Genomic DNA, 20,325 nt, shown 5'->3' with positions numbered 1-20,325 from the left:
CCCCCCCCCCCCCCCCCCCCCCCCCCTTCCTTTTCAAAGCTTTTCACAATTTTCACGTCCTCGAACCCATAATCCTCTGTTGATGTTCCCTTGTCAATTTCGCTTTAGCTCTCGCTCGCGTTGACTCTTCCTTTTCTTCTTCTTCTTCTACGAATTTTTTTTCTTGCGTTTGCGTTTGCTGCGCTTGTTGTTGTTGTGTTTGCTGCGCTTGTTGGAGTGCGTCTCGTTGGGCTTTTCTGCGCTCGTAGTCGGTTATGTCGTCGATTGTGAGGTGGAGTTTTGTTGCGGGGCGGGGGAGCATGGTTTTGGGTGGTGGAGAGGAAGGGAATGGGATGGGAGGGTTGGATTGGATTGGATTGGTGGATGGATGGGGGAGGTGGGATAGGGAGAATATGGGAGAATAGGAGGTATGTAGAATAAGGTGGAATAGGTCGGTAGGTGGGCAAATGGCGATGTTGGAAACGCGTCGGCGTCGCGTTTCGTGAGGGTTGGAGAAGGGAGGGAGATACCTGACCGTCGGATCGGATGTTCTTGGCATTAAGTATGTACCTCTAAACACTACATCATCCCCCCGTTACCTCCTACGACTTCACGCGTCGTTAGAACTTCCGTCCTCCGTCTCTGCTACTTACCTAGAGGTACCTTACATGTACATACTTCTCGACTACACTTTGTATTCTTAGAAAAAAACGCGGCGGCAACATATCTCCTCCGACCGGGCCGAAAACATGTTCGTGCCATGCCATGAATTCCAGCGCCCGATTGCAGCCCAGCCCAAGCCGTACTAAGAGGTACCTTACTCTGAAAGACGCCCGTATATCGACTCTCCGCATCCGTATTAAGAAGTACTTCCGCGTTGAAAAGTTCGTCTTTCCGACTCGATTCACCCAAGTTGCACGATATATGATCTTACGAAACGAAGATAAGACACGGCTGGCGACAACAGCCGAAGGTAGGTACCGGTACTATGTATGTTGCCTCGCGTCGATAAGTATCTACCTACCTACGTTCGGTCTGGCTTTATCCTCTCGTATTTGATAGGATCGATGGTGTTTTGATCTAATCTACTCTGGGAACAAGTGTTGGAGTATTCCTCATATTTCTCTCTTGTATTGCATGCAGCTCAATGGAGTCTTGGAGGAGACCTGTTGGGAGGAATCCAGTGCATCAGTAGCAGCAATGTATCCGATTGACGATTTCTCCTACATCATTTCTCCTTTACTTCCCGCATCCTACTCGCGGGCCTTGGTGTCGATTACCTCCACTAGTGGGATGGGTTTCTGCTGGTGTCGCTGACAAGTCCGCGATTCCAATCACTGGAGCCACAAAAGCGAGCATAATGACGAGGCCAACAGTGATCTCTCAGTGACAAAGGCATTGTTTAGAGGACAGCTCGGTGACGTGCACGCAGATGGCTGGGCTGAGCGACGAAAAGGTAGGCTGGGATGTCATTTTAGGTTTCGGCAATGACAGAAGCTATGGCTACTTCGCTGCCGACTTTCGCGCCAAGATTGGTGGGGAATCGGAGGCCGAGCAGGTCCGCATTATGACGGTTGACGGGAAAGTAGAAAAGAATAAGGGACGGCATATGGGAAGAAGGGATGTTGTCGAGGTACATCAATGTACAACTTGCACCCGTTTCCCTCTCAAATGCATGTTCCTGCAGTAGACGGAACGGACACACACGACATCTCCAAATGGAGATGGTCCCGATGCTCCCCTGTCGCCGTGGAACCGTACTGTATCATTCCCACCCTCCGCCATTTCGTCCTCCATCACATCCCGCCAGTCATATCATCGTCCAACCTCTCCCGCAACAATCCCCAATAGAAGCGAGACATCACCAACTCCGTCTCAACTCCTGTTTGATCCTGCCCGCCGTGTCCACGTTGCTCGTAGCTCGTATACTGACCATTTCAGCCTAATCCAGCCTCCCTGCAAACATAAGCTTCCCATAGCCACGCATCAACCCACCCACCCATTCATCCACCGTGACCCAACATCCTCTTAGAACACATTTTCTCCCCTGCCTGCTGCCCTCCCTCGTCCCCGAAGAAGCAGAACATGGTCTTCTTCAAACGCCTCTCTCGCAGTCGCAGTCGATCCAATTCGCAGTCCTACGTCGACAACAACTTCGACTCGCGCCACGATAGTAAGACCAACAGCGCCCAGTACGACGACCAATACGCCCACTCCGAGCCACCACGCGACCGCACTGTCGGCGCTGACGAGTACGAACACGACGGTGTGCCCGTCAGTGCACACAGCGACAAAGGCCCCCGCATAGGACACGACACACGAGGAGAGAACATGTACACCAGACGCGATCGTCCCACAGAAGTTGCGGCCCAGCAGCATCAGCTGCCCTCGGCATACAGTGGAAATGCAGGCTATCGTCAGAGTCAGGACATGCCAGATCGAACCAGGCCGGGCGCCAATATGAGTGGCGGTGGTGGAAGTAATGGGTACGACGCTGGTGCCCTGCCCGGCTCATCAGCAAAGGCGGAAGCCTCGCCCAACTTGCTCATTGAGGCTTTCAATCAAGCTGTGCGGCCCTTCTCCGACAAGATCGAGGGCTTAGAGCATGAGATTGCCGATCTGAGAGCCTACATTGCAAGTCTGGAGAGACAGCAGAGTGAAGTCCACGCTTGGATTGACAAGAGAGGCTTACGACCAGGTCCGTTGTCCTTTGTTTCCTCATTGCGCGCGAAGAACCCGACATGCTGACCAAATGATCCCTCTAGATGTTCCCCCATCCATTGCCCAAATCATGGACAGCGCCTCGCACGCTTCATCCCCCACGCACGCCGCCGCAACACTCAATGCGCAGCTAGACCGAAAAATCACCATTGTGAACTTTGACCTCCACCGTCTACAAGACGACCTCAACGACTCCCTCCCCACTCCATCCTTCTCTGCTTGCATGCTGAAGTTCCTCCCCGACATCTCCCGCCTCTCAGCCCTCCCCTCTGGCCCGCGCTACGCCTTCGACCTCCTCCTCAAACTGGGCGGAAATCTGAACTCACATGGCGGTTTAGAGAACGGCGACGAAGATGACATCATGGAGCGAAAGAGCTTTTACGGCAGGTTAGACGAGGCCATGGTGGATGTGGTGAATGGAAGATTCCGCGAGGAAGCCGATAGTTGGGGCGTGCAGAGGGAAATCAAGAGAATCGAGAAGACGGGAGCATATTTGCGCAACTGGGGCGTCGAACCCTACTTTCCCAAGACGTTGGATGTCATGAGAGATGGGAATAGACATCATGGCTCGTCGTCCGGACCGGGACAACAGGCTGTTCCTGGTGGGCCCGCGCCCGATTATGCTTAGAAGGCCGCACTCCTTCTACTGATCTCTGTTGGGTGGTGATGCAGCGTTGGTGTTTTGGAATTGAAAACAGCGCTGAATAATGAATGCTTTTCAAGTATTGATGATGATGGGATGGGATTGCAAAGCAGCAGGGCATGACACAGCAAGGGCCAAGGCATGGGAAAGGCAAGCATAGAAGAGCAGACAGAGACCTACGCTGATGAAAAAAAGGCCTTTTCGCTGCTATTAATGCCACTACAACTTATGGAAATTACCTTGAACTGCTTCCGTATACATATATGTATTATGACACTACCTTATATACCTTAGGTTTTAAAACAGCCGAGCAAGGCAGATTTGGATATAATGAGGTCCCCGTCCTGTACGTACCAGCCGCTGCAACCGAACTGTACAAAAACCATGTTACGAGTACGGTTACGCTCAAGCAGATACTATAGGTAGGTACCGTACCTTACCTACGCGACGCTGAAACGCATTCCTATACCTAGGTAGGTAGGTATATGTTTTGAACTACACAACTACACTATTGCCCTATTAAGCAGTAATAAAATACCTTCTTACATTAGAGTCTAGAAGAACGGACGCGTAGCAGAGTTAGCACCTAATAACAACATTAGCAACCTATATTCAACTTAAGTAGAAAGGCAAGGACTCGCATGCCTGTCAGATATTCAACAAGCATACTACCACTATCATACATCCCCTTCCAACATCCTCTAATAACCTCACCGATCAAACCCAGAGAGTCGTCTGTCTTTGGAAATTCTCCTCTGGAATATCTCTCTTCAATTTCCTCATCGGTAAGAGTATCATAAGGCGATTTTCCCGTCATAATCTCAAACAGGAGCGAGCCGAGCGCAAATAAGTCGCCTTTCGCTGATCCTGTGTATACGGGGTGTGCATGGCTCGCTGTGACATGGACGAGGAGAGGCGAAGACGATATGTCTACTGAAGAGCCGGAGAAATCGGCGATTTTGGCATTGAGTTCTTTGTCGAGGAGAATGTTACTGCATGTCAAATCTCCGTGAATGACGCCTGCTTGATGTATGAATACGAGGGTTTCTGCGATTTGCAAAGCCCATTGATGGCGCTGACGAGATGGAATTGCTTTGCCGTTTTGCTGGAGGTAGGACCGTAAGTCGTGCTTGGGCGCATACTCAAGCCGGATGGAGTTGTCGTGAACTCCAAAGTATTTTAATAACCCCGGGTGGCCACCGCATTCGTCGAATCGTTCGTACACACGCTTCTCGGCATCAATGAATGGTTGTGTCTGTTCGTCGTGTGCGGATTTGACGACTGTCGAGGAGGACGAATCGAGACATACTAGCCCGAAGCTACCCCAGGCTAGGATGTCTTCTAGAGAGAAGCCCTTGGGATACCGGATTTCGTTGTCCATAGATGTTGCTTGAGTCTGCAAGCGGGTGTGGATGTCGCATTCTAGAGCGGAAAGCCCCCCTGGATGTCCTGCCGCTCTACGCTAATCCACATACGGACTAGTCTGTTGCTTTACATCGCACAGTCTCTGCTACACATCCGCTCAATTACACGCTCCCAGCGGTAGCTATACCGCGCTGGACGGCTTTGCACCAAAAGCAGCACACTGGGCAGGTCTTCGAAGTTACCTCTCCAGGCGACTGTCATTCGGAGAGCCCACAGGAAACGATGGTCCTGGCCGCCAATGGTGATGAATTTCTCTCCGTGATTCGGCCACAGTTTGCAAAGCATTTGTACGGAGCGCGATCCCCCAACTCGTCACTTGAGGAGGATGGAACATTGGTGTATCATGTTGAAGCGGAGATAATGGTTCCATGTCAGAGCAGTCCTCGAACTCGTCCGGAGACCTAGCCAAGACATACCGTGGATGGCAAAGCTGATCGCTTGAATGCCACGAAAGTACTGAGTCATCCGGATATTTCTGGAGGATCTCGAGTTGCAGTCCTCGGAGTGCTTTCTCCCCTTCGCCGTAGAGTAAGGGAACGTGGATCCCAGAAATTCACAAGAGTTCCTTACTGCCGCTCTTTCTGAGCTTCTCCATCGCATATCTCGGGTCAGATTGAACATACAGCAGGGACGGTTACTGTCTTCACTAGAAATGGCAGCACAATTAACGTCGCAAGAAGGATCCTCAGCCATATCTGATCTGATTATCGGACGCATCGGGGAGCTTCGCGGTAGGGTTGCTCGAGCCTCAGAACTGCTTTCCAACGAACCTGAAACCGACGAGGACATAATCTGGGTCGTCCGGTGGACATACCCCCGCGACATAGTCAAGCCAGGAGGGCGCCACGACAACGACAAAGCTGACATTACGAACATCAGCATATTCCCAACTCGAGCCGAGATATCAAGCGACGCTCCAGAGTTCTTGCCCTGGACAATGCTAGTAGCAGATTGCGGGAAAAGTCCTTGCCCCTTTGCCATGTCATAGTGCTGGGTAATTGAGTGTATAAGGGCCTGCATGTTGGAGAGAATGGCTATTGCGGTGCATGAATTGAGCTGTTCTGTTGCCATGTACCTGACAGAGGCAGCTTGACCTCCCCACCTTCCCACCTGGTGACTCGGGCCTACACCACCTTTCCACCTTCAACATTCAACCTTTGCTCCACACACACACCTTCCCTTTGCCTTCCCCAGCCTGCATCTTTCCATCTCTCGAGCAAGGCAATGTCGGCATCTGATGATCCGGTCATGGAGGCAACATTGGCTATGTTGCCGCCGCCGTCGTTCGATGACATCGACATAATCTCCTACTTGGACGCGACGTTCGGAACAGATGTATCCTACGACGACAAATCTCCTCTGCACGATTTGCCCATCATCTATCGCCTCGAAAATGCGTCATACAAAGGGAGCCTCGATGCTGTAAAGGAAACACTTGCAGAGCTCCACCGCCTTCCAGAGAGGCGACGCGACAATCCTTATGGGCGGGCCCTTTTGTGGGCGGTAGAACAGGGCTATCAGGATGTTGTAGTATATCTGCTGTCTGCAGCTGTTGAACCTTCAACTTCCGTGGTTCGCAAAGCCATTCTGATAAAGGATACAGCAATACTGCAGTTGTTGTTCGAAAAAGCATGGGATACCAACAAAGCGCTTGGATGGAGCGAACCTCCAGCACTTGCGTGAGGACACCCTAGCGATTTATCGGATGTATTGCTCACGGGGAATTGCTAGATATGCCGTCAAGGACGTCGGTCTTACTGCCTGGTTCTTAGCCCACGGTGCTGATCCAAATGCTAGCTGCATGTTAGGCTTAACTCCGTTAACTTTCGCCATTCGAGACGCAGACCTCTCTATTATCGAGATGCTGTTTGCTCATGGTGGCGATGTTCAGCAAGGCTATTTGCTTCACGCAGCGGTCTCGCGAGAACGAGATAATAGCGCTATCTTAGAGTACCTGATTCAAAAAGGCGCTCCAGTAAACGCGGTACAGTTCTATAACCGGCCAGGTATCTACCGAATGCAGGAGACCTTCGGATCGGGCACTGCTCTCCACGATGCTGCTGCCGCAGGTCGCGATGATGTTCTTCGAGTGCTAATAAGCTACGGGGCACGGCTGGACATCAAGGACTCGTGTGGCGATCTTGCCGTTGAACTGGCTGAACATTATGGCCATTATGGTACAGCGCAGTATTTACGACAGCAAGCTGCTCGACGACGTGTGGCATTAGCTTAGCGGCGCCTACATTCTAAGGGCTGCTTGTGAACCAGCAAAGCCTTCCGAACACTCAGACACGCCAATTGGCACTTCGTCGGTACAGAGTGCAATAGGTTTATAGTATACTTTAGTCTGGCGCACGACAGGACAGCTAGTAATCCAGCATGCGAACGAAGTTCACCACGGCACCGTGCCGTTGTTGCGCCCTCTATGGCGTGGATCTATCCATTACAGATCACTCTCCCAATTCCGACGGACTGGTTCTTACGAATCTCACCAGCATGGGTTCTTCCACGCCAGCCTCACCTACCTATTGTTATAACAGGGCCACAAAAGTGCCCCAGACCAGGCTGTGATTCTGATATTGAGTAAATACAAATACAACCTCGCACATGCGCGTCTCCTGCACCAAATGTTGTTGGCCCACAGAACTATCGAGCACCACAATCGCCGGAATTTACGATAGTAGCAGGTAATCATCAGGAACAGGTATATGAACTCCTCTGTCGCCAATCCCGGGCGCAAATGGGCCTGGTGGGGACGTTCAAGACAATGGACCACCAAGAGCTCGAATCGTTGGAAACCATCGACCCAAGCCTGACTGCCCCGTGGGATAATAGAGGATTCCCGACGTCAGCATCCCTACGAACAAAGAGCGCGCCCTGGAGGAGGTAGCAAGCGCGCGGCACGGAGGCGGACTGTTGGTCTATACCGATGCTTCAGCCAAAGGCGCGGCTCTAGGCGCAGCAGTCCTGATACAAATAGACGGCTCCGCAGAGACACAATTAACATACCAAATTGGAATCGGATCAGCATCCGAATGGCATGTCCACGGCGCCGAAATTATTGCGATCTCGCAAGAGATGAAGATGATCGAGGAGAATAATTTTGTGAATCTAGGTACTAGACGACAACAGCGAACAGAAGCCGATTATAGTGCTTAGCGGCAGCCAATCTGCGATCATGGCGATGGCAGGAAACAAGCCCAGGTCCGGGCTTATGATCGTTCTCGAAGTGCTACGCAGGGTGAAGGCACTCCGTGCTCGAGGGGCCAAAGTCCGCCTGCAATGGATACCAGGCCATAGGAGGTAGTGGCGAAGCAGGAAACGAAGCGGCTGATCGACTGGCTAAAGGAGCAGTATCTCTCAACAAGGGCCATCGCTTTCCCCGCCTCCTATCAAAGTAATATGTCCTACGGGCCTGCCCGTTGGTGGTACGGAATGTGTACTAATCTCAATCTTCGCGCGCGCATGTATGCGTATGTCTTCATCTCCATCTCCATCTCCTCCTCGTCCTGCTCTTGTCCTGCTCTTCTCTTTGCTCTTCTCTTTGCTCATGTCTTTGCTCTTCTTTTCTGAATTTTAGACAAGGTGGCCCGTAGGGACAGATAGGTAGGCAGGTAGGCAGGTAGGCAGGCAGGCAGGCAGGCAGGTAGGTAAGTACCTCAGGCAGGTAGGAAGGCAGGTATGCCTGCGGCGGGCTTTTTTTTGAGGTGGTAACGCTTTGGGTCTATTGGATTTAGCGCGCCCCACCGCCAGAGATCGCGCTAATCCATTAGAGAGTGCGCTCTCTGGGATTTCTAGCCCTTATTCCATAGATTGATTGGTACGGAAGGACCTCCAAACCTTCTGAAGCGCAGCGTAGGTCAGGTGCAAGGGGGAGTGGAGGAGGGAGGGGCTAGGGGAAAAGAAAAGAAGAAGAAGAAGAAGAAGAAGAAGAAGAAGAAGAAGAAGAAGAGTAAATCCCCGCATTCGCGCGAGGCACGTAGGAAAACCACTTGGGAAAAAACTACGTGCGGGATATTGGAAAACCCCCCATTACCATCAGTCCATCACCATACCCATCCCTATCTCCTCTGCACAATAGACGCAAAGTGTGCCAATCGTTTCGTAAGAAAGTCGTACCCTCGCGATGTAGGAGGCAGAATCGCAGTCGCAGCCCTATTCGCTGCACTGTCCATCCCCACCGACGTTACTGCAACCCAAAGCGGTGTTCAGACATTTGCAGGCGCCTGGGAATTTCGGATGCGTGTGTTGCCAGCCATAGAACGCTGAGTTACCCTAAGTAAACCTGTAAGCTATATGCAATGACATAGTGATAATGTATCCTCTTACAAGAGATGTGTCGCAACATTTGCAGAGAATTCTGCATTTTCCCAAAACTCCATCCGCGACCAAGAGCAGAACAGCTAGCAGCGATGTAGGCGCAATGATCTTCATTTTTTCTTCCGAGGATGATCCTAGCTGTGGGGTTAGCGGCGATCTACTCCCCGCTATGTGGAGAGTCTTACCTAAGATTTCTGGAGTAGCTAGTTTCGAATGGGGGATTTGGTGTCTTGAGTACCTACCTGTACCTTAGAAAGCGTGTGGCGTATGAACATTTAAGTATTGCTAAAAGCTCTGGTGTCACGGATGGATCGCCATCGTCCTCCATCGCATAGTCTGGACGAATGAGCGAATTCATTCGCCAATTCGGCTGGACCTGCTAGGTATAGCGCGGAGCGGTCGGTGACAACCAGCCATTATATAAGCGTAAGGTACCCTGCCTACTCCGCAGAACTATAGGGCTTAGATGAAAAAGCTAATCAGCTCTATTCTTGTTCGCGATTCCGGAGTAGCTATTGATTAATACGGAACGGGCAGTTATATGCGGCGGGAGCGGAACGGGCAGTCGTATGCGGCGGGAGCTAAATGGCGGGAGGTCAAGTTCACGCTGTATCCATCGTCGTGTCTATCGCTATGTCTATCGCTACCTCCTATGTCTATCGCCGTGTCTATTGCGCTATATCCATCGCAGTGTCTATCGCGCGGTGTCTATCGCGCCGTATCCATCGCGCTGTATCCATCTCTATCTCTTGATTGCCTAGGACCTTGTCTTACCTCAGTTCTTCTAACAGTACCTAGGTAGGCAGTACCAAGCGAAGGAATGTAAGCATGGCCTCCTGCCATTTAGAATTTTTGCTCCCGCCGCATACAATTGCCCTACGGGTAACGGAACGACCTCCAAACCTCAGGTTCCGAAGCGCAGCGTAGGTCAGGTGTAGGGGGGAGTAGAGTGCTAATCAATCTGTGTAGAGGATACAAAATCGATCGGAGCGTAATATATACGCTAATTGGCGCGAACGTCAGCGGTAGAGCCCGCTAGCGCGATGAGCTAAATCCGACCTACCGACCTGCCTGCCTGCCTGCCTGCCTGCCTACCTACCTACCTGCCTGCCTGCCTGCCTACCTGCCTACCTGCCGATCTGTCCCTACGGCCCTACGGGCTACCTTGCCTAAAAATCAGAAGAGAAGGATAAAAAGAAGAGAAGCTCAAGGACAAGGACAAGGAGGACGAGGAGGAGGAGGAGGAGGAAGAGGACAAGGAGGGGGAGGAAGAGGACAAGGAGGAGGACAAGGAGGAAGAGGAGGAGGTAGAGGAGGGGGAGATGGAGATGGAGATGGAGATGGAGATGGAGATGGAGATGGAGATAGAGGAGATGCCTAAATGGAGAAGCCTACCAAGAAGCCTACCAAGAAGCCTACCAAGAAGCCCAGGAAGAAGGGTTAGGGTCCTGGAATGTGTTGGTGTTGGTCCTGTTCGGCGAGGTAGAGTAGTCCGATCGAGTGTAATCAGTCAGATCCAGGGGCCTAGGAAAACGAAACAGACGTGTCCGAAAAGTCTGTCACTTCAGGAAACGGGGTTTTATTGATATTGGAGTTGGAGTTGGTGTTGGTGTTAGTGCTGGGTCGGGTAGGATCGTACAGTCGTAGGCATTCCGTTAGAGCCAGGGGGCTCCGAAACTCGAGCGACAAAGCGCTTACACGCCGACCGAATAGCTACAGTCAACGTGTCTGCGATAGAGATTCGCCCGCGGTATGGACCAGGGACATGAGGAGAAGATGGAGGAAGTGGGATTGTTCGTGACGGCAGATCGTTCTTAGGTACATGTAGTCACCGCTGACAATAGCCGACGACTAAGATCAGTACGATTTCGGAACGAAGCCTGTATAGTTCGCGATGCTGTACCGAGTGTAGTAACTTCTTCCGAACTACTCCGCCAGGGCTATAGGCAGACCCTATTCTGAGTTATCAAATAATTACGTACCCTTCCGCTATAACCCTACCCTCCTAAAAACAACGTATCTAAGTCTCCTTCGAGGCTTCGCCGTCTCCCTCCGTTTAGCCTCCGCTTTCGATACCTACATTACCTCCTAGGAGTTTAAATATATCCTACCGGCCTGCCCGTTGGTAGCACGGTGTCGGCCAATTTTCTATATACCTGTGCGCGCGCGTGCGCGCGTACGTATGTCTCTCGTCTCTTCTCTCTGTCTCATCCTCCTCTTCCTCCTTCTCCTTCTCCTTCTCTTTCTCCTTCTCGGTGGTCCCCAATCAAAGTCAAGGGTAAGGCAGTCAACTTTGACCAAAGTGTTGGCAATTAAAGTTGGAGCCTACTAGGAGGTGCCTCCTAGGTAGGCTTGACAACTTTGACAACTCTGATAAGGGTACCACCACTCTTCTCCTCTCCCAAGGTTGTGGTAATGATATGCCCGTAGCAGAATACCTCAGGTATATATAGCTGTACTATGTGCGCCTGCTCTTCCTCTTCTTCATCCTCCTAGGACCCGCCGACATTCAACCTTTCCACATTCGACATTTCCACATTACTACCATCATGCATTCCACAACCTTCTTCTCCGCAGCAACCGCACTACTATTGCTATCTCTTACCGGCAATACCTCTGCAGCACTCTTTTGCACGTTACCTGACCCCTACCATCTCAAGACAGTATGTACCCCAAAAAAGGAACAAAAAAGAAAAGGAAAAAAAGTCGCTATCATTGCACCAATCAGTTCTACCTGGTACATTCACTAACCTCGAATTTCCTATTTCTTTCCTCTGTTTTTGCACAGTACGGTAATACGAAGTGTGATTCTTGGCAAGCGGGCTTGACTCAACGGACCTGCCAGCACTCACCGGTATGTATCTCTTTCTTACCTAGGTACCTATCATCATCATCATCATCATCATCATAATCATCATACTAATCTGATGCAAAAACCAAAAAAAAGTGTGCCGGAAGACCAAAATACGTTTGTTATGGAAGAGAAATCACCGGTGACAAGTAAGTACAGTATACCCTACCTGACCTACTACCTAACATGTAAATGTCGTCTTCGTCTCGATTCGTTTCGTTCGTCGGGGGTGTTTTTCGAGGTCCTCGATTTTCTTTTTCCACAAATAAGGTAGCACTTGCTAATGACGGGGACAGCGGCGAAAAATCGTTCTCTCCAAATTGTTACTATTACAAATAATTCCCCTCATCCCTAGAGCTAGGAAGGTTCTCTCGCCGGGCTGCGTGGAAGAGTTGATGGAGAAAATAAAGAGAGAGGGAGGGAGGGAGGGAGTGGTCCTTCGAGAAGAAGAAGATGACGATGATGATGATGATGATGGGCACTCTTGACGAGGTCTTCTATCAAGCTGCCGGTGTAGAGGGAGAAAGAGTGGTACAGCATACTGTCTGTCTGTCAATCAAGCAAAAGGCCTCCGGGGTGGGTAGAGCGCGTCGTGTCTAGAAGAAGTAAATCCATCCTTGTCTTCTGCCTCTTCTCCCTTCTCTACAATCCACATGATGGGTGTAGCCTTGTGTGTTGTATCCCGTTTTCAGAAGAGTGACCGACCGATCAGTTCTTCGTGATCACGTGAAACTCTGCGGTGAGCTCATCAGCAAGCCTCTCATCCATTGAGCTACCACCTATCGCAGCTCTCAAGACTTTAAGACCTACTTGTTGTGGCATTCCGAATAAAGGTAACTTTCTAGAGACCATGAGATCGTGAGGTCATCAGAACTTTTGTGCAAAGCCGCGAATGCGATATGCGATATGCGACTGCGCGACGCGTCGCATCGCATCGTCCACGTTGCGTGCAACTGGGTGCTGGGGGGCATTCATCCTTCTGCCATCACCCGATGTCGAAGAGACAAGAATATCAAGATCCTCGTCGTTGAATGCTGGTGTTCTGGTGCAAATGACAACAACTTCCGCCCTTCACAGGTTCTCTCCAATCCACACCCACCACCCATCCACATGTCCCTTTCCCGTCTCCCCATCCTTGACATTCCCCCCAATGACCTTCACATCCACGCCATATTCCTCCATTTGCGCAAATTTGAATTCCGTACTTCCATAAGCTCCCAACCAGTTATCTTCGTCATCTCCTCCCGGATCATCTCCCGACACATCACCTCCCACACCAGTGATTCCTCTACTCTTCGTGTCCCGTATCTTCCCAATTTCCTCCTCCAACTTCATTCTCAAGAGACTCGTGGGAGCCGCAGAGAATATATCCTGCTTGTTTGCCGCGACAAGCACAGGTATAGCGACTGGACCTTTACTCGTCCTGCTCTGCGTATGTCTCTTCTGCAGAGCGAGGAGGACATCGTGAAGATACTCCGCAGCGTCGATCAAGCCTCCCGCAGCGGCTGCACTGTCAAGCACGAATATCACGCCTTTGAGGGCAGCCGTCGTGGCTTCTGCTGTCAAAGTGGAGTACGCGTGATGGCGAAGCTTTCCGTGACCGGGAGTATCGATGACTTTGAAAGTGGGCTGGTTTCGAGGAGCGTTGTCGTTTTCGGAGCGGTAGCGGTCTTCGTGAGTGCGGATTTGATCGGGCAGTCGGACCAGGGCTGTTGAGGGCGATTGGGAGGTGTAGGTGGGTTTGACGGAGCCGGTTGAGAACTGGGAATCCTTCTGGTTAGTTACCTCCCACTGCTCGCTGACCACGCGGTTTGAGTGACGGCAAAGAGAGATTGTATTGTACCAAGGTGAGAAGACTTGTCTTGCCTGCTCCACTGGAGCCTAGGAGGAGAAAGCTTGGGAGCTCCTTTGCAACAGCCTTCTTGTAGAGGTAAGCATGGATCAGTACGGGGAGGGTGAAGGCGACGATGACGGAGAGGATGATGGTCGACCAGTTGGGAGAGAACATCCACGTTAAGAAGCCTTCCCACGCTGCAGGCTCCGCCATGGTGGATCCTCTCCGTTGCTCCTGTTGGTATAGGGGGACTGAGTTGACAATTAGATCAATGGAGATGTTTGTAGCAAGCGTGGCTGCGGATGACGCAGCTTGCTTCGTTTGACCGTTGCCAGCACCGCGATGAAGAAGGGCAAGCAATATTTTGACGAGTGAACTGACGAGGGAACGGCCGGCGGGATCGATTGATCGATCAAGCGGTTTTTCCTCCTCCTTCACCAGCACGCGACAACCGCAACACAGGAAGAAGAAAACAACAACCACAACAACACGTTTGCCAAGTGGAAATCATGGAGTCGCAGCAGCCTCAGCCACAGCCTCACGTGAAGGACGAGCCGCCGCCGCCGTCGCCGCCGTCCGGACCACGGTCCCACGTTGCCGGCGCCAGTGCCAGTGCCAGTAGTGCCAGGGCTGCACAGGCCGCACATGGTCGCGCTACCGCTACGACTGACGCAACCGAGAGCAGCCATCCAACCGGAAGTGACAACCTGCACCAGGTCTGGGACGACATCCCTCGTTGCTCTCGAAACAACCATACCAGCGACGACCACGACTACGAAGATCACGACGACCACGACGACCACGACGACGCAGAGTCTGACACCCACGATGACCCTCCAGCTCTGATCTTCCCCAATCTGCCCACCACAATCCATCCCTACGCGTCACCCGCGTCGTCTGCACACAGCTCCGTCATCGACGTCAATCTGTCTTCGACCCCCGCGGCCGCGCCAGATAACGACGACGGCGACGACGAAGGATTTGAGCACATTGACGGCGAGCAGGTGCCAGAGTCGCACTACGAGGGTCACGACTCAGAGAACCGTGTGGTAGGAGGGCGTAGCTCGAGATCGCGGCGACTGGGGAGAGATCCACGGCAAGCACAGACGAGCTTTACTCCTCGATTTGCTGCACGCCTACGCACTGGCAGGATGGACGGCGCTGGACGTGGCAGCAATGACTACGATAGCCCAGAGTGGCAGCAGGCTGGCGAGCATGCGGATTCGGTAGACTTGGCTGGCCCAGGAGCTCGAGGTCGACTCGAGTGCACTGTGAGCAGCCCACAGAAGGAGGGCGAGGGCACACAGACGGTGTATGTCTCCTATCTCGTGACTACCGACACGGACTTCAAGTCATATCAGAACTCGCACACGAGCGTGCGGCGACGATTCACCGACTTTGTCTTCCTATACCGGACGCTGGCGAAGGAGTATCCACAATGCGCCGTGCCGCCTCTTCCCGACAAGCATAACATGTCATATGTGCGAGGGGATCGCTTTGGCCCCGACTTCACATCAAGGAGAGCTTACTCCCTCAATCGGTTCTTGAAGCGTCTCACACTGCATCCGGTGTTGCGGCGAGCGACACTTCTCACCCTGTTTCTGGAGTCGAGCGATTGGAATGCGACCATGAAGAGCAGACCGAACCGTGGCATGAGTGGAAGTGATGGAGGTGGTGGAGGCGTACTCGAAAGCTGGACCGATGGCTTCCTCAACGCTTTCACCAAACCGCACAAAACGGACAAGAAGTTCTCCGATGTCAGCGATCGAGCGTCCAAGCTGGACGATGATCTCGGAACTGTCAGCAAGACGGTTGCGAGAGTGGCCAAGAGAGAAGGTGATCTGGAAAATGACTACCGCGATCTTGCAGAGCAGTTCCAAAAGCTTGCCGCGCTGGAGCCTGGCGTGAATGACGAGCTGACCAAGTTCGCTGCCTCTGTCAACAGCACAAGCGAGGGCTGGCAAGGACTGAAGGACACCACGGATCAAGACTATCTAGGCTCTCTCAAAGATATGGAAGCCTACGGGTTGTCTCTCAAGGCTCTGCTCAAGACACGAGAGCAGAAGCAGCTTGACTTTGAAGCTCTGACAGACTACCTCACCAAGGCTGCGCAAGAGCGAGACACCCTTGCGAGCAATGGCTCAACAGGAGCGGGTGGTTTCCTCCGCCAAAAGATTGAGGATGTGCGAGGCATTGATCACGAACAGTCGAGACGGGCAAGATTACGGAAACTGGAGATTGAGATTTCCAGGTTGACGACTGAGGTCGAAGCAGCCAGAAAGACATCAGAAGCCTTTGATATTGAGGTGGTCAAGGAGGTGGGCGATTTTGAGAGGATCAAAGCGGTGGAGTTCCGAGAGCAACTTGGTGGACTGGCCGATGCCCATATTCACTTCTTCAGTGGCAACATTGCCATCTGGGAGAAGTTTGTCGAGGATATGGAGAAGCAGCAGCAGGCCGATGCCGAGGCCGCGAGAGTTGAGACATGAGCGAGTCGTGCTATTGTCCTTGGAGCTCTCTACTACCCGCTCTTTGAGAGGAGCGTGTGACTGTGACACGTGCATCGGAGAAGTTTCTCGAGCATAGGGAGAAACAGCAGCAGTCTGAGTCCGGGACTGTGGGAGCCGAGACATGAGCTTCCTGTGCACACGTGTCTTGCACGCTCACCCTGCTGCTAACTCTCTCTCTGTACCTTTTCTCGATGAAGAGCATTGCAATTATTTGTCCATGCTGTTCTGTATGGCGAAAGGGGAAGGGGGGGCCCAAATAATGTTTTATACTCACGCTTTGCCTGCATGACCAAATCGATCAACGAAATGAGAAAGAAGAATTACCTTAGTTTACATTTACATTACCTTCCCTTTACAACTTCTTTCTTGCAAATCCTCGAATATGCCCGATTCTATCCAAATCAATTCAAATCGATAGACGCTAGATGACATGTCGGACATCTCGTGGGTGCTTTGAGGATGTTGTTATACGGTACCCTGCACGTATTGTATATACAATACACCTCAAGCTGCTACTGGAGTATCATTCTCCGATATCGTATTACCTTAGGTAGAGCGGAAGTGGGAAGAGAGAAGTGGGAAGAGAGAACAGAGAAGAGATTCATGTTTCTCTCTCTCTTTCTTTCTCTCGCATTGACTAGATATCATCTAGAACGTTTTCTCGAGTACTTATGAATGTGTATAGAGAGAGGTACCTACTAGGTAGGTAAGGAAGATATTCCAATCCCGAAATGAACACACAGTCAGATAAAGATGAAGCATCTGAGGAGCACCCACATGCTCTACACCCTCCATTATTCATTCCTAAGGGACGCAGTTGTTTCTTTCTTTTCCTTTTCCTTTTCCTTTTTCTTCTTCTTCTTCTTCAATCTGAGTTTGACCTTCCTGCTGGTCATTCTCGGAACAGTGCGTATCGCAGACTGAGGAGGAGGAGGAGGAGGAGGAGGAGGAGGAAGAGGGAGAGGAGGACTGCGCGTCTCCTCCTCGTCGTCCTCTTCTATACATGGCATCCGCCATCTTTACCACTCTTACCATTTCCTTCACATCGTGTACTCTCACGATTTCCGCTCCAGCAGCCACCGCAGCCGTGACAGTAGCAGCAGTACCCTCCACCCGATCTCTCACATCTTCTACACCAGTGAGCTTTCCAATGAAACCTTTCCGACTGGTTCCCACCAACCACGGATACGTTCTCAGCTCTTCATGATTTCGAAGCTCGGAAAATCGACCCAGAAGCTCCGCATTTTGCTCGACGGTTTTGGCGAATCCAATGCCGGGGTCGAGAATGATGCGCCAACGTCGAATGCCGGCTTGCTGTGCGGCGTCGAGTCGTACGAGGAGTTCTGTAGCCACTGTAAAGACGAGGTCGTCGGGATAGGCTGTGTTTTCTGGATTTTGCATCGTAGCGGGGCTGCCGCGCATGTGCATCATGATGTAGGTGCAACCGAGGCGGGCGATAGTGGGTAACATGTCAGGGTCGAGGCTTCCGGCAGAGATGTCGTTGATGATATGTGCGCCGGCTTCGATCGCTGCTTCGGCGACGGAAGCACGGTATGTGTCAATACTGATGGAAACATGCTTTGCTTCGGGTAGGGCTTTAATGAGCTCAATCGCTGGGAGAATACGGGCAATTTCTTCCTCGGCTGTGACATCCGGGGCATTTGGCCGAGAAGACTGTCCTCCCACGTCGATGATGGTAGCGCCTGCTGCAATGTGAGATTGAATGGTGTGTTTCAATGCATCGAGGTCTGTCGGCCGATTGGCACCACCGTCGGAAAACGAGTCTGGCGTCACATTCAAAATGGACATCACATGCGTCTTTCGCTTCGGGTGCAGTGATTGGAGAAGTTCACTTTCGGGAGCTAGAGGTGTGATGGGGAACATGGAGGGTTCACCAGGGACTAGCTGCTGCAGGTGCTGAGAGACAGACTGTCCAGTCGAGGCGAGCTTGAAGTTTCTGGCGATGCTACCATGCTGTTAGTATGAAATCGACATTTACAAAGTTTCTCTATACTGACTCGCACCACGGCCGAAGCACGAACTCCCTCTCCAGCATCAGCTTGTGTGGAATTGTGAGGCGTTCTGTGGAGATGACATGTTGAGCATACGTGATGATGTCCAGATCGATGTTCCGGGGGCCTTTATCAATGAGCTTCACACGTCCAAGAACATTCTCGAAGCTCTGAAGACGATCTAAGAGCTGGACGGGGCTTAAATCAGTTGCAACCTGTCCCAATTAGTTCAAATATTTCAGCCGCTCGATCCTCATGCTCACTTTGCAGACTCCGTTGACGAATCTTCCTTGATCATCGTAGTACATAGGGCGCGTCTCGTAGAGCGGACTAGTCGAGATAATTCGCAGATCTGGGTCTCCACTGATGAGATTGCAGGCAGCTTCGATGCTATCCACTCGATGGCCCAGATTGCTGCCTAGCGCGATGATTGCATATGATTCTGCTTCGTTAGTGAGATTGCTAGCGAATTGGGCCTTCTGCTGTGGCCTCACTTCAGCGTCATCGCTGTATGTAGTCCCTTTCAGAATTCTGACTTTCACTTTCCTGGTTAAATTATCATCGGAATTTGAACTTTCGCCAGGAATGGCCCAGCGTGCCCGTGCCTTCGAGATCCCCTGTTTCTGGATCGCTCTCACGGTGATCTCCTGTATCTCAAGGGTAGGTGTGAGGAACTCCAAGATACGCAACAAAGTCTCTGCGACAGTCTTCACCATATCATCGAAACTGGCGGAGCTCATTGCTTGAGTAGTTCGTGATATGACCATTGCAGCGCTTTCGTAAAGGTACGACATGTCATCTTTTATGTCGAAGGAAGATCTGGAGGATTTGGCAGTCCGAGTTGGAGTATGCTGCGCGATAACTCCAACTCTCATCTTAGGAATAGTCATCACATGCCTCTCTCGCGGTCTAAATTTGACGTCTGTATAAAGGAATGTGAACAGAACTTTTGCGGCCGTGTCATCGGGATAGATGCTTATCCTTACAAGTCGTGACGATCGAGGTCTTCCAACGCTTAGCCGATGCTGTAATAACAGAATAGGTGTATTAGGTGACAGAGCCGACCCAAGAGATTCACTTGACGAAAGCAGGCACCTAAAGCCATGCTCGTTCGAACTCTGGATTGCGTGGTCGAGCGATCGAAGTGCTATTGTCGGATCCCATGACTCGGTGCCAAAAGTTCCGATCCTTAGGGTCCTCTGAGTCAGTCCTAGCTTGTTATGCGATCTATCAGAACTACAGCAGGTCAGTTCTGGTATACAACTCGAATAGAAATCAAACGAATACATACAGTCTGAAATGTGTCCGTGTAATACCAGGTCGCCCAGGTTGCGCCTCGATCTCGAAACCTCTGCCATCATACGGTAGCAGCGTGTCGGCATGATCAAGTGGCGATGCTAGATCCTGCTCTTCGTTCAAACCACTGAATGGAACTACCGGTAGAGATGCGTTGCAAGTGGAGGTGTCCTTCACGGCGGAGGAGAGATTGGCATTGCCGCTTTTCGAGGGATCGGACCCATTTTCGATGTCAAGCTGATGGAGCGATGGATAGATGGACCCATTTCTGTTCACTTGCGTCGCAGTATGCTGGCTGTAGGCGCTCGCCTTGTTCATGAAGTTGCGCGGTCTCTGTATCGTATGGACTCTGCAGCGTCCTCTGCTGGATCTCCACAAGATACGAGACCACATGATGAGGGCAAAGTCTTAGCCAAGCCCTGCCGCGCACCGCCACACTTCGGATCCAGAACTTCAGTAAAAGAGGGTATCGAAGCCATAATACACGTCTTGGCTGCGTCCGGAGTGAAAGGTGGTGGCCATGCTGTGAGTGGCTACTCGAGTGCACTTGTTGTGGTTGTGGTTGTGGTTGTTATTGTACAAAATTCACATGTGTCGTTCGACGTTCGACGACGAGACTTTTGCGGCTGCTTCCGGAGGTCCTTTCCCGAATCCCAGGCTTTTCGGCTAGTTCCACAAGCGGCTAGGCTACTTGCACCAGTCGGCAGAAATGGGACGGGATCACCCGGATCAGG

At 51.6% G+C, this 20,325-nt stretch overlaps 7 protein-coding genes across 7 annotated transcripts; 4 read left to right on the top strand and 3 right to left on the bottom strand.

The window, feature by feature from the left end:
* Positions 1-2,439: 2,439 nt before the first annotated feature.
* On the top strand, positions 2,440-3,328 carry SEPMUDRAFT_48877 (uncharacterized protein; the record flags this gene model as incomplete). The annotated part of the gene is made up of 2 exons (XM_016909085.1): positions 2,440-2,677; positions 2,745-3,328. 2 exons carry the CDS (start codon positions 2,440-2,442, stop codon positions 3,326-3,328), a joined length of 822 nt encoding a protein of 273 aa, XP_016759003.1.
* A 613-nt stretch (positions 3,329-3,941) lies between these two features.
* Positions 3,942-4,724, bottom strand: SEPMUDRAFT_143489 (kinase-like protein; the record flags this gene model as incomplete). Its single annotated transcript, XM_016903046.1, has 1 exon — positions 3,942-4,724. One exon carries the CDS (start codon positions 4,722-4,724, stop codon positions 3,942-3,944), a length of 783 nt encoding a protein of 260 aa, XP_016759002.1.
* Positions 4,725-6,259: 1,535 nt separating this feature from the next.
* SEPMUDRAFT_13714 (ankyrin) lies at positions 6,260-6,965 on the top strand (the record flags this gene model as incomplete). The annotated part of the gene is made up of 2 exons (XM_016902828.1): positions 6,260-6,447; positions 6,500-6,965. Coding segments are annotated over 2 exons (654 nt in total), but the record flags the coding sequence as incomplete, so codon positions are not given.
* A 4,305-nt stretch (positions 6,966-11,270) lies between these two features.
* SEPMUDRAFT_110126 (uncharacterized protein) lies at positions 11,271-12,427 on the top strand (the record flags this gene model as incomplete). The annotated part of the gene is made up of 4 exons (XM_016900828.1): positions 11,271-11,366; positions 11,542-11,751; positions 11,877-11,942; positions 12,236-12,427. 4 exons carry the CDS (start codon positions 11,271-11,273, stop codon positions 12,425-12,427), a joined length of 564 nt encoding a protein of 187 aa, XP_016759000.1.
* A 32-nt stretch (positions 12,428-12,459) lies between these two features.
* Positions 12,460-14,250, bottom strand: SEPMUDRAFT_150834 (P-loop containing nucleoside triphosphate hydrolase protein). The gene is made up of 3 exons (XM_016906427.1): positions 13,783-14,250; positions 12,750-13,700; positions 12,460-12,673 (listed from the first exon to the last, which is right to left on the bottom strand). Exons 1-2 carry the CDS (start codon positions 13,984-13,986, stop codon positions 13,011-13,013), a joined length of 894 nt encoding a protein of 297 aa, XP_016758999.1. The 5' UTR covers positions 13,987-14,250; the 3' UTR covers positions 12,460-12,673; positions 12,750-13,010.
* A 264-nt stretch (positions 14,251-14,514) lies between these two features.
* SEPMUDRAFT_70411 (uncharacterized protein) lies at positions 14,515-16,623 on the top strand. Its single transcript, XM_016909904.1, has one exon. The coding sequence runs from the start codon at positions 14,925-14,927 to the stop codon at positions 16,260-16,262; it is 1,338 nt and encodes a 445-aa protein (XP_016758998.1). The 5' UTR covers positions 14,515-14,924; the 3' UTR covers positions 16,263-16,623.
* A 464-nt stretch (positions 16,624-17,087) lies between these two features.
* On the bottom strand, positions 17,088-19,011 carry SEPMUDRAFT_49308 (Dihydropteroate synthase; the record flags this gene model as incomplete). The annotated part of the gene is made up of 3 exons (XM_016909107.1): positions 17,088-18,240; positions 18,302-18,510; positions 18,559-19,011. 3 exons carry the CDS (start codon positions 19,009-19,011, stop codon positions 17,088-17,090), a joined length of 1,815 nt encoding a protein of 604 aa, XP_016758997.1.
* Positions 19,012-20,325: the final 1,314 nt, after the last annotated feature.

Source organism: Sphaerulina musiva (genome assembly GCF_000320565.1).
Source record: "Sphaerulina musiva SO2202 unplaced genomic scaffold SEPMUscaffold_8, whole genome shotgun sequence".
Taxonomy (NCBI): Eukaryota; Fungi; Ascomycota; class Dothideomycetes; order Mycosphaerellales; family Mycosphaerellaceae; genus Sphaerulina; species Sphaerulina musiva.
This window is presented reverse-complemented; position numbering and strand designations above follow the sequence as displayed.